Here is a 12,008-nt window from a genome sequence, read left to right as displayed (position 1 = left end):
CCGAAAAAAGGACGGGCAATATCAGTAAAAATGACCAAAATCCATGGAATCACGTTTGTTACAAAGTAAACTAGGCTCCCATGACACACAAACTGATGGCCACAATTCACAAATGTTTACAATACATCATGCATGAAAACGAAACTCATCTGCCTTTACACATTCATCATGTCATGTACAATGTCAAGAATATGCACACAATACACACGATCGACAAGAATAAATTAAAAATAAAGGGAGAGGAAGGAGGCAGATAAACTATGACACAAATCGGTCCCTAAGAGTATCAAAAATTGATGAAGCAGCAGCATTTTGTGAGAAGGTCATTTTGAGTCGACCAAGCAATTCACCATCTTTCGCCTGAGAGGCAGCATCAGCAGCTTCCTTGGCCATGCCAATCCGAGCATAAGACTGTATAGATAATAAATGTGGGCTTAGTTAAAGAGATGACAAGAAGATTTGAGCGATTGCTAAATAGCAAGACTAAGGTTTCTGTTACCTCCGCTCTTTCCCGAGGATCTGTGAGTTTTGGGATATATTTCAAAGCCTCTCCTTTCTCATCTGCATCAACACACGCCTCCACAAATGGCCTGTAACCTATAATACAAACAAAAGAACAGAGGTAGACTTAGCATGGTTGCCACCTTGCCATGGAATGTCCCTGAAAAGAGAGGAAAAGAAAAACAAAGGTACATTCTAAATGTTGCATTTTATTTTCCTTCCCGCACTTCCATACTTAAATGAACGCCTTACCAATTGGCGGTCTCTTTTCCTTTGAGAACTTCTCCAAGGCATCCCAATCTCTGATTGTAGCCAAAGCAAAAACTTTTAGCCAATACCATCTCTTCTCAGAAACCTGAGACAAGATCAAAACATTGCCATCAAGGACTATATTGCTGCGGATGTGAAACGCCAAATACAAGATTATGTTAATCACACAAGACGCCAACTACTTTGTTTTGCATCTCCCATGAGAATAGTACCAAGTTCCTATTTTGTTAAAAAAAAGGAAATGAGGGACAAGGGAAGAAAGGCTACGAAGGAGAACTGAGCTTCCGTCACAAACCTTGAATTCTGTTTTCACTTTCATTGCAGCTCGATGATTTCCCAGAACAATACAAGTTCTAATTGTATCACTGATACTCGAGTCAACAAAAATGGCCTGCTTTGTTGAGACTTCTAACTCATGCTGCATCCTGAAGAAATAAATATTTTCAGGAAAAAAATGTGGATTTAAAACAGCAAAACAAATGTAGAACTAAAGCAATCTATCGTTACTAATAGAGAAAAAGGAAAACATATTGCATATATAATAATTTCAAACATTAATCTGTGGTTAATAGGTAGTTGGAATAATCTATTACAATACACTCCTGTAAACTACATTAGCATGCCATTTCTTGAAGCCTAGTTAATGGAATGAATGGCATGCCCAGAATTCATAGTTCACGCAATAAATAGTGCAGGTAACTAAAAAACTCAAATCTAACCTTATAAGTTTTGCATGTTCTTCAGCAGCCTTCGACTCAAAGGTATATTCCTTAGTTTCTACGAAAAGATTATGGGCCTTCTCAATTAGTTTTATGCGTGGACCATGAAGGGGAGATCCTCTGCTTGCCATTGGATTTTTTCCGATCTCCCAAGATTCTTTCCACAGAAGGAAAGCCACCTCCTACAAGATATGAATTTTATATTGACTGTGAATTATCCATAAGAGATATTGATATTCATGCAGTGGCACATCAGAATTAAACAACTGATTACGAACACTTTCACATGGTGGCAACTCGATCATGGAATTGCGGTTTTCTAGAAAATAAGAATACGAGTTCCCCCGTGAAATCCCTTGAAGGTTTTAAATAAGATACTTTTCTGTAAGTTAAAACACCACAGAAAAGACAGACTTGCTTTTATGTTGCACCCCTCTCCACATTTTAAAATTTTTTTCAAACCTACCAATTTCAATGTCTATATATAATGCCATCATATGCGACCAAATTATGTTCGTAAATATCAATATAAGCATGTATTTAGTGTGTATGATATAGCTTTTATGCATGTCTTTTGTTCTCCTCTAAGAAAATGTATGTCTATAGTCTAAACACGTGTTACGTATGTGATCTATACATGTAAAACAAAAGCAAAACCGGAACCTACTTGAAGTTGTCCTGTTGATAGAAAAAAGTCCTTCAAGAATTCATGCTTGTAGCACCTGATACAGACCAGAAAGAGCTTGTTATGTATGCAATATACATATCACGTGTACATGTACACATGCACCTGAAACAGAAGCTTAAATTTTGACCATAGTTAAAGCAAACATCGTTTTGTTTTCATTATCATATCTCCCCGTTACTCCTCATATTCATCATTCTAGAGTACGTAGAAAACCATTATTTGAATGGCAATGTAATGAAAATATTTAGACTAGTGCGCCTCACCTACCGTGCATAAATTATAAACAAATCGCGTGCCAGAGCTCTAGCTTGTATCATTCCAAAGAACTCCAATGGTTGTCGCTGCATCCAGTAGAGATTTTTTGTTTGTTAGATGAATAATATAACTTGTTCCACTGTGTAAACTTGTAACAGACACTGGAATAAATGTTGAGTTCTCTAGATGTCTTACCTTTTGCCAGATATGAAAGAGAACAAGATAAACAAGGTCTGTATCACCACTTTCAATTGCTTTCATTAAAGCTGTATCTTCTTCTCCTATGCTCAACAATAGAGGAACCTGGAGTCAAAGAATCAGAATTAATATAATGCATCTGTCACTTTACATAATAGGAAAAATAAAAACACGACAAAAAAGATAGTTTTATTTATTTATTAATAACCTGTTTGGAGGAGCGTGGTTCATGTTCAACAAGCATGGCAGCTAGCTTCCGGCGGCCATTCTTATCTGCATGAGCAGCAACTGCTGCATAGGATATTCCTTTGCATAGTTTCAACTGAAAATATAAAATAAAATTCAATAAGATGGTTTGTTTGCACAAAATAGAATGAGAAAACACAACACAGTAACAAATGAAGATAAAAAATCAACCTTATCAAGCAAAATATCAAGGAGATTGGTATCAGAAATTGCTAAGGACGCTGTTATTTTGGAACATGCCCAGTGCATAATCACCATCTCCTACACAAAGCCAATAAGAGGAGATAAGTTCATGTAAAAGTGGACTAATTCTAGTTTCCAAATAGAAAACAGAAACTATATTGAGCTTTAGAAGTAAGCTAGTACTCAATCTAAAACAAGCATACATAATCCATTTTAATATGACATTCCAAAACATTTTTCCCGCCTCAATTGCATCCTTGCTTTTAAATTTAGTCAAAGTGTGACATCACATTCCGATTTATAGATCAAAGGATAATCGCAAAGAACCCAATAGGAAATGAGCAAAACAAATACCCAGTGAAGTAAACACTGAAAACAAATAGACTTACTTGGTTCATTCCAAGGTACTCTGATATCCGTAGTGCCAGAAAGTGTTTGTAGGCATTGATCAAACGACTGATCAGAACTGCTGGTGTAAGTAACTGAAAGCAATAACTTTATTCAGTATTATGTAAAGAAAACAGCATGCATAGTCAGCAAATTGAAAAAATGAGATCAATCAGCTTTGAAACCTTGTATTGTTGAATACTTAGAGGCATTCCAACGTCAGGATGCCGAACAGCATTTAATACCCGCAAAGTTTTACACATCTCTTGAATATGATCACGTTGAAAATTGCTGCCAAAGCCAACTGGATATCATTACCGAGAGTAGAAATCAGAAAGAATGCTCTTTCAAGACCATGGAATTGGAAACTATGAACTACGCAGTTTGTATGATTGAAGGAGGATATGGATAATCAAAAGGAATTACAAATACTGCATCAAGATACATGTCAAATTTAAGTAACGGTTTACAACTCTACGGGGACATCCAGTGAGACTGAATAATGGAGAAAAGAAGATTATAGAAATTTTGTTGTGCCAAATGGACAACATAAACTCAACAAAGCCTCAAAATAACCCTACTGTCTCTCCAGTCTGCATTCATATCGTACGGAAAGGTTGGATCTCCCAAACTCTATGCATTCACATAAATACAAAATGGTAGCAAAAGTCCCTTTCAGTTATTGTAACTAGGTTTGAGGTTCTATATGACCAGATAACGATGCAACACAATATCCACAACAAAAAATTTATTAGCAAGAGCTCAACTTTATTAGAAATGGAAAACTAATCAAAATATCAGCAAAGACAGGGCAAAAGAGTTAAGACAATTGATAAAGGAAAATGTTACCTTCTTTTGGTAACAACTAATACAACTAATAACTTCTGGTAAGTTCAAATTTTACGTTAATATTGAGCCAAACAAACCTGCAAAAGGCTTGGCCATAGCTTGCAGCTCTTAGGAGCGTTCGTTGGCGTAGAACATCAAATTCATGACCAGCAGCATCAATACATGCTTCAACGGCCTCCGTCAAGGATGGGCGTATTAGTCGCAAATTCTCATCTGCCTGGTGAAACATGAAATTAAAACTTTACCGCTACTTAACTGTAGCACTATGCACAAGGCATTTATCAATCATCCTTTTCCCCAAGACCATCAATCATGTAGTTTGGTGAACATTTTGGAGGGAAAGACATAGGTTTGCTTTTTAGGAGAAATAGCACTCTGTTGTGCAACTCAATAACCATGTTCTTAGTCTTCTACTGGGTGATTACAAGCTAGGAATGTATGTAAGGTTGAGTTGCAAATTTAATAGAATTAATACACTTGTAAGTTTAGAGCATGCTTACTTGTATCTTTAATTAAGAGAATTGACTTGCTTGATTAAGGAAATCAGGAACCATGAAGAGAAAAAGACTAAATATTTATTCGTTTCTATTTAACTTTGTCATTTAAATCGTGAATTTTGCTGATACACAAAGCTGGGGCGTTGACCTTGGTTTCAAAGCAGCAAGGATTATCTATAGATTGCCCAAAGGGTGCTTGCAGTTAGCACTTTGTTTTGATTAGTGGGGAATATCTATTTCTGTTTGATTACAAAACAACATAAGAGTGACCTACCTTGGCACTTCGTCTGTCGAAATGGTCCAAAGCATCATACAACAAAGCTGCAGGCGATGTACTTCCAATCTTGAAGATGGATTCAGTGGAGTCAGGCACCCGTTGTAGAAACTCCATGCTCGAGTTAGATAATATCCTCACTCCATCACACTCGGGAATAAGAATTATCGGTTCATCATAAAAATAGCGTACTGGATCACCTCTAGGACCCATCATCAAAAGCATATCATCCCAATAAAGAAGCACAGTGTCCATTCCACACCAAGATAGCTGTTCCGGAGGAAGAGCCGACTGCGTCACACAATACAAATACACACATTACAATCTGCAACAATGCCATAATAAACACGAAATCAAAGAAGCAATTTTTACTGAGAAACATAAACAAATTGTAACGAAAGACATCAAATTTATACAAATTGAATAACAAAATTGCAGATAGAAGCAGAAAAAAGCCGGAAAAATCTGACCTCACATTCCTGCTCAATGAGAATATCGTTCAAATTCGAAGTCATCACCAACAAACGACCGTCGTGCGTGAAGGAAGCAAGCCACTGCCCATCTCTCGAAACCGCCATCTTCTGAATCGGCCCGCGGAGCACCTCCAGCCCTAGCTGCTGAACCCCGTCTTCCTCCACAGCCAAAACGCAAGCATCTCCGATACCGAGCAGAACCTCCACGTTTCCCGACATCGTGTACTGCGGCTCGATCACCGCCATACAGAGAGGCGGGTCCTCGATCGCCGGGTCGGCAAGCTTAATCGGGTTCGGGTTCTTGAAATCGGAAATGCAGAACAGCTGATTCGTCTCGGTGATGCAAACGACGCCGTTTCCCCAGAAAACGCAGTCCACGACGTTTCGCTCGAAGCACTCTTTCCCCATGGAGATACTTGGCTCGACGAGCTCCGCATGTATGGTGTAGCGGAAAACGGTGCCATCTTGGACGAGGCAGACTAGGTTCTGGTCGTCGGTCCAGGCCATGCCGATTAATCGGCCGCCCGGGTGTTTCCAGATTGTCTCGCCGAGGAGATGGCCAGCGGAACTGAAGATGCGGAGCTTCCGCTGGGCCGATTCGCCGCCGAGTTGGACGATCTTGGAATCGTCTCGGATGACGGCGATGGGGCCGCCAAAGGGTGCGCAGGCGACCTTGTTGCGGTTGAGCTCTACGTGCTTCCAGCTCATTCGGTAGATTTCGGGCTTACGGTAGTAGCGGTTGTAGAGGAGCTGCCACTCCGCGGCAACCGAGACGTTCGCCATGGTTTGATCGATCGAAAGTTACAGTCTTTGTTAAATTCTGAGCATTATCAATGGATTACCAGCGGAGATGATTTGAACTCACCGTCTGGAACTTTGACGGGAACAAGGGAACATGGTAAGAGAGAAAATTAAGCCCATCAAAATTTTAAAAAATAAAATACTGAGAAATAACAATCTCTAAGCCCAATGCATTAGATGGAACTAGTGAGGTACGCTAATGGGCCAAATCATGCAGACCAGAAAGTACTATTTATGAATCGATCGAACATAAAAACTTAAAAAAAGAGACACAATCATTAATTTAAAGTTAATTCTCATTTTACTATCGTAAGTTTTGCCAAAATCTCACTTTAGCACCACTTTGATACTTCTATTAGCCTAGCCATTAACTTTATGTTAGCTAATGACGTGGCAAAATTTTGGCCTACTAATTCTCACTTTATTACTCCTAAATATCATGAAATTTTCATTTTGTTGCCCTTAGTTTTTTTTTTCTCACTTTTATAACAAAAGTTACATTTGTTCCCAGATTCATACTTTCTATAGCCTAGGTGTCAGGAACTCCATTAAAACATGACGTGACGCTTGACTAAATAATGACTGTGCAGAAACGTGACAATGTGGCCCAAGGTTCTAAAAAACGCTAGACGGTAGTCAGGCGGAAGGCAGGGGCCCAGCGCCTAGGCGGCCTAGGTGGATTTATGTAAAAGATGCAAAAATAGAAGTAGAAGAATACACAAAGTACATCCACCCAACAAGTTCAACATTTAAAAAAAACAGTAAGCATATAATTATAATGATGAGTATTCGTGGATAATAGACTAAATTCTTCTTGTTCGTGATCCTTGTATTAGATTGGACATAGACTAAATTATTTAACCTTATTGTTTCTAGTTTATTTCCTTTCTTTGTATGGATCCCCTCAAAAGTGCTCCAATTCATTTCACAATTGGATGAACTTGTAGTCAATACATCCTTTGCAAATTAGGTACACCATTTCCATAAGTATACCACCATGAAACTAAAAAAGAAAAAAGCACACAAATAATAAAAATAAAATAAATCAAACTGCCTACGGGCCGCCTAGGACCTGCCTAGCTCTAGACCGATTTTTCGAAACGATTTGCACTAAATTGTTGCGGGCCTTCACCGCCTAGGCCAATTTTTAGAACACTGGTGTGGCCCCATGTGAACATATGAAACAATTGAAACTTGTTTTTGGCAAAAGATAAAAATACTAACTTTTTTTTTTTTGCTAGAATTTGGTTTTGTCCACGAGGCAGCATATGTTGCTCTTACATTTTAATTTGACAGAAACTTATTTCAAAATCTTCACTTGAACCATCTTGTACAACTCGCGGGACTCACAATAATACGTTTTTGCATAGTCATTATCTAGTCAAAGCACGATGTGGCGCTTGGTCCACGGTGCCACATCTTTGCAAAGTCATTGTCCAATCAAGAGTTACATGCCAATTTAATGGAGCCCTTGATGCCAGGTGTTGGAACTAAATTTGCTCACCATAGTAGACAGATAAGCTAAGCAAATCTAACTACTTGTAAAAGGACAAGCAATCATGGGTAACCTTGGGTACCGGTGGAGTACTGCCTAAAAGGCTCTTTGACGGTCAAGTTAGTAAGCAATACATTAGACTCAGACGGTGGATAAGAGATTAAGTAGTATGCGATAATTGTGTTACCATAGATGAACCCTAGATGAGGGTATTTATACTAGTCGAGAGAAAGATCTATTAGAATATGGAATCCATACTAAACCAGGAGAATCCAAGATGAGATCTAGGATTAGATATTGTGTCCTCTTAAGAGTGTGAATACTTGCAACGCATGCTAATCCCTAAATTGTAGAAATCTCCAAGAATATAGGAAGCTTATCTAATACCCAATAGGATCATATTTCTATAACTAGTGGAACAAGAATTGTCAATCTCTGAAAGTCGGCAGACTTCACCTACCTTTCCCCATCAAAGCAGGATATGGTAGCACTACTGGTCTGTTTGAACCAACTTAGTCTAATCAGAATTGTTGAGTCTATGACCGAACTTCTGAGGTATACGTATTCCAATTCGTCTTACTTTGGCCTTGGAAAACATGTTGGCTAATGGTAATATTAAGCTGGGAGCAAAACGTGACTTTAGTTATAAAAGTAAAACGAAAAAAAATTAAGGATTGCAAATTAAGAATTTCACTATACTTGAGAGTAATAAAGTGGCGATTAGTGGGCCAAAATCCTGTCACATCATCAATTAATAGAAAAGTTAACAGCTAGGCTAACATAAATATAAAAGCGGCAGAAAAGTCAAACTTAAGGTATGAAAGTGAGATAAAAAAAAGTACGTGTAGTAAAGTGTGATTTTGGTGAAACTTAAGGATAGTAAGTGAAAACTACCCTTTTAATATGGTTTACACGTTGATCCATATACGAGTTTTATGTTTAGTATATCATTAAACTTTGTTTTAGGTGAGTATGTATTAATCTTATGAAGGATTAAAGAGATCTCTAATGGGCTTCCTTTTTTAGCAACTAATGGGCTCCTCATACGGAGCCTCAAACTATAATTTAAAGAGGATTCATAAACAAATAAATAAATCGACTCTAATCATGCTCTCTACCCACCTCTTAAGATAAGGATTCATCTATAAGCTCCTAAATATAAATAGGGAGAAAAGAGCTCCACATGGCTCTCTATAACTAATGGTAACTGTTTTAATATATTTTTTTAAATAGATAATTAATTCTTATTGACTAATTATTGACTCATATTCATTATAACTCTCTAAAGTAGGGAGTATACAACTTTTTCTAGAGAGCTCCTAAAATATCATTTTGATAGTTTTAGCTAAAACTTTGCTATAAAATATAGAGCATGATTGGAGATATTTTAAAAGCATAAATTGATGCAACTTCATTATATGATGTGTAATATGAAAAAATTGAGACTTTGTGGCACATTTTAAAAAGGAGTATTTATCAAATATAGTCAAAAATTAACCTTTCATTTCAAAACTGTCAATTTAAAAAAAAACTCCTAAATATATTCAAAATTTCACTTAAATAAACACAAATATCCTCAAATTTAATAATCAAATAAATTAAAGGCTTTTTAGCCCAAATGGTTTGTGACATTGATATAACTTCGTAATCTGATCCTTAACATTAAAAATCAGTATTGTCCCTGAATTTGTCTATCATGAATCATTTTAGTATTTCTGTGAAAAATTTGTCAATTGCTTTGTTAGTGCGATGACGTGGTACCACGTGGGCACTAATACAATCATATAATGACATGTGGATTAACTTTAAAAACTATTTTTATATTTAAAACTAAAAATGATACTAGTAAGAAATAAAAATTATAAATAAAAAATTAAAGAAGTCGTCTTCTTCATTTGGTGGGTAAATCCAACAGACATGCCTAAATAAAAAACCCTAACCTACCTACCTCTTATTCTCTCACAATCCAAACATCCACCTTCCAATCCAAATTTCTGCACCCTAAGATAAATTTAGTGATTCTTTCTTAAAATTTTCCTTTTCAAATTTGGTTCGAAGATTATAGAGAATTGATGCAATTTGGAAAGAGTTTCTGCGTCCATGAATTGGCGACGGGGGCTAAGACTCGGGTTGTTGGAAGAAGAGAAGGCGTTGAAGGCATGATTGAAATTATGCTACTCCCACTTGCGGTAATCGCGGTGGCGCTCAGTGTCATCGATGAGGGGGACGAAGTGGATAGGGTTATGGTGGTGGAGTGTAGAGCGAAGGTGAAGTTGGACCGGAGAATAGGGACAGCGACGACACAAATTGACAAAAGTGAAGACCACTCACATGGACGGTGAGAAAAACTCTCACAAAAGGAGAAAAAAGCTCTCACTAGAGGAGAGAACTTTTTTGGCCTCCTCTTTTATATTACTTTCCATTTAGTTTTGAACCCTAAATTTTCAACTTTTGTCAATGTCTCCTCAATTGTTCATTTTGTCAATTACTATGCTAAATTGAGGATTATTTTGGTCTATTTCATATGAAATAAGAGGCCTCTAAATTTACTATAGATCTGTGTTAGTTTCAATTCCTCCTAAATTTTTCTTAGAAAAATTATCAAAATTTCTATTATTTACTAACTTTCCTAGTAAATATAGCATGTTGACATATATGCTCCTAAAGTTGGTCGTATGCATTGCACATGACAAAATTGATAGTTGAAGGCAGGTTGACATGAAATTGAAATTTTTGGGGGCTTAAAACAAAATGAAAAGTTCGAAGAGAAGATGGAACAATATCCAAAAGGTTGAAGTGCAAATCGACCATTTCATTATAATTTTGGCCAATTTTTCAATTAGGGTGAAAAAAAAAAAAATGATGTTTCATTCTTTCATATGAGATAGATAACAGATTTATCCAAAAATGTTTTTTCTCCGCATGATTGACATTGGAGGTGTTCTTCATCTTAATAAAACCATAAACTCGGATGTTGTTAAGAACTCCAATCAAGGAATCTTCAAACACGATGTTTGACTGAGGCTGGATTGGTTTATCCATCTGAATAAAATCATTGGCACATTCCTACTTTAGGAATTAAGATGAGGGACTCAACTTTGATGTTACTTTTTAACTAAAAAGCTAATTAGTTATTTCCCAAAACACTAACTAATGCATTTATATTATTCTTCCTAGGTCCATGGCATGGTTAATATACTAAGTGGATAATATATGCTGTTAAAATCAAATGTGACAAGTCAACAACGTTCGGAACTTTAATGATTGGCGGATATGAAAATGGAACAGCATGTCTGATCATGGTGCTTCTTACGTATAGACTCTTATGGATTTTTTACTCCCTGAGGTTTACATATAATCATATGACGAATCATTGAACTTGAATTTCTTTTATCCCAAAATTAATTTAAACTACCTATTAATAAAACTCTGGTTGTCAACCAAAACTTAAGAAAATTACCATTTTAATCCCCTCACTAAAACTGAACTCAAGTAAAAAAATATAGGCAATTTAGTAATTACATGAACATAAATTTTACTGTTTTTACCGCAACCTCATAACCAGGTTAGTATAACATGCCCTATTTAAAAATTAAAAATAAAATAAAATTAAAATTAAAAATATTCCCATGTTAGAAGAAACTACTCATCATTATCCCAATTTCATAATTATTTTTTTTTTAGAATTTTAAAAATTAATCCCACTTCATAATTAAAAAAAAAATTAAAATTGTTCCCACACAGTGTGTGCGGGCATCTGCTACTTATCATAAACAATGTTCTTGGCTTGATTTAGCTTAAAGTTTCTAATAATTATAACCAGCTTTATTGTTATTACTAGTATAAAAATTAAAATAATAATGTGCATTATGTTCTACTTTAGTTCCCAGCCAACAGAAACATAAAGGAAAAAAACGCATACTACGGGTAGACACCTCGCATTCGATTATTAACGAAGAGTTAATCTTGCTTAATTATTTCTTATTTTTATTAGAAAAATAATACATAAAGCAAAACCACTTTTATGGTTTAATGGCTTGTTTTGGAAATACATTTAAATGATGGAATGTGTTTTTGGAGAAAATGTTGTTGAAACCAATCATCAGTAAAACTGCAAATTAATCTTGGTTTCTACGAGAAGCACATAATTTGTGCTTCTTGCTGGAAGCATT

At 36.2% G+C, this 12,008-nt stretch overlaps 1 protein-coding gene across 1 annotated transcript; it reads right to left on the bottom strand.

Annotated features, from left to right (window-relative positions):
* Window positions 1-129: 129 nt before the first annotated feature.
* LOC103965846 (protein VACUOLELESS1) lies at window positions 130-6,338 on the bottom strand. The gene is made up of 15 exons (XM_048576886.1): window positions 5,538-6,338; window positions 5,068-5,358; window positions 4,374-4,513; window positions 3,633-3,738; window positions 3,450-3,542; window positions 3,049-3,138; window positions 2,840-2,953; window positions 2,629-2,736; window positions 2,446-2,519; window positions 2,158-2,212; window positions 1,491-1,672; window positions 1,067-1,196; window positions 754-856; window positions 500-597; window positions 130-411 (listed from the first exon to the last, which is right to left on the bottom strand). Exons 1-15 carry the CDS (start codon window positions 6,321-6,323, stop codon window positions 259-261), a joined length of 2,523 nt encoding a protein of 840 aa, XP_048432843.1. The 5' UTR covers window positions 6,324-6,338; the 3' UTR covers window positions 130-258.
* Window positions 6,339-12,008: the final 5,670 nt, after the last annotated feature.

The sequence above is a fragment of a genome, unplaced genomic scaffold (genome assembly GCF_019419815.1).
Source record: "Pyrus x bretschneideri cultivar Hongxiangsu unplaced genomic scaffold, Pyrus_bretschneideri_v1 Contig93, whole genome shotgun sequence".
Taxonomy (NCBI): domain Eukaryota; kingdom Viridiplantae; phylum Streptophyta; class Magnoliopsida; order Rosales; family Rosaceae; genus Pyrus; species Pyrus x bretschneideri.
Note: the sequence above shows the minus strand (reverse complement) of the source record. Positions and strands in the feature narration are given on the sequence as shown.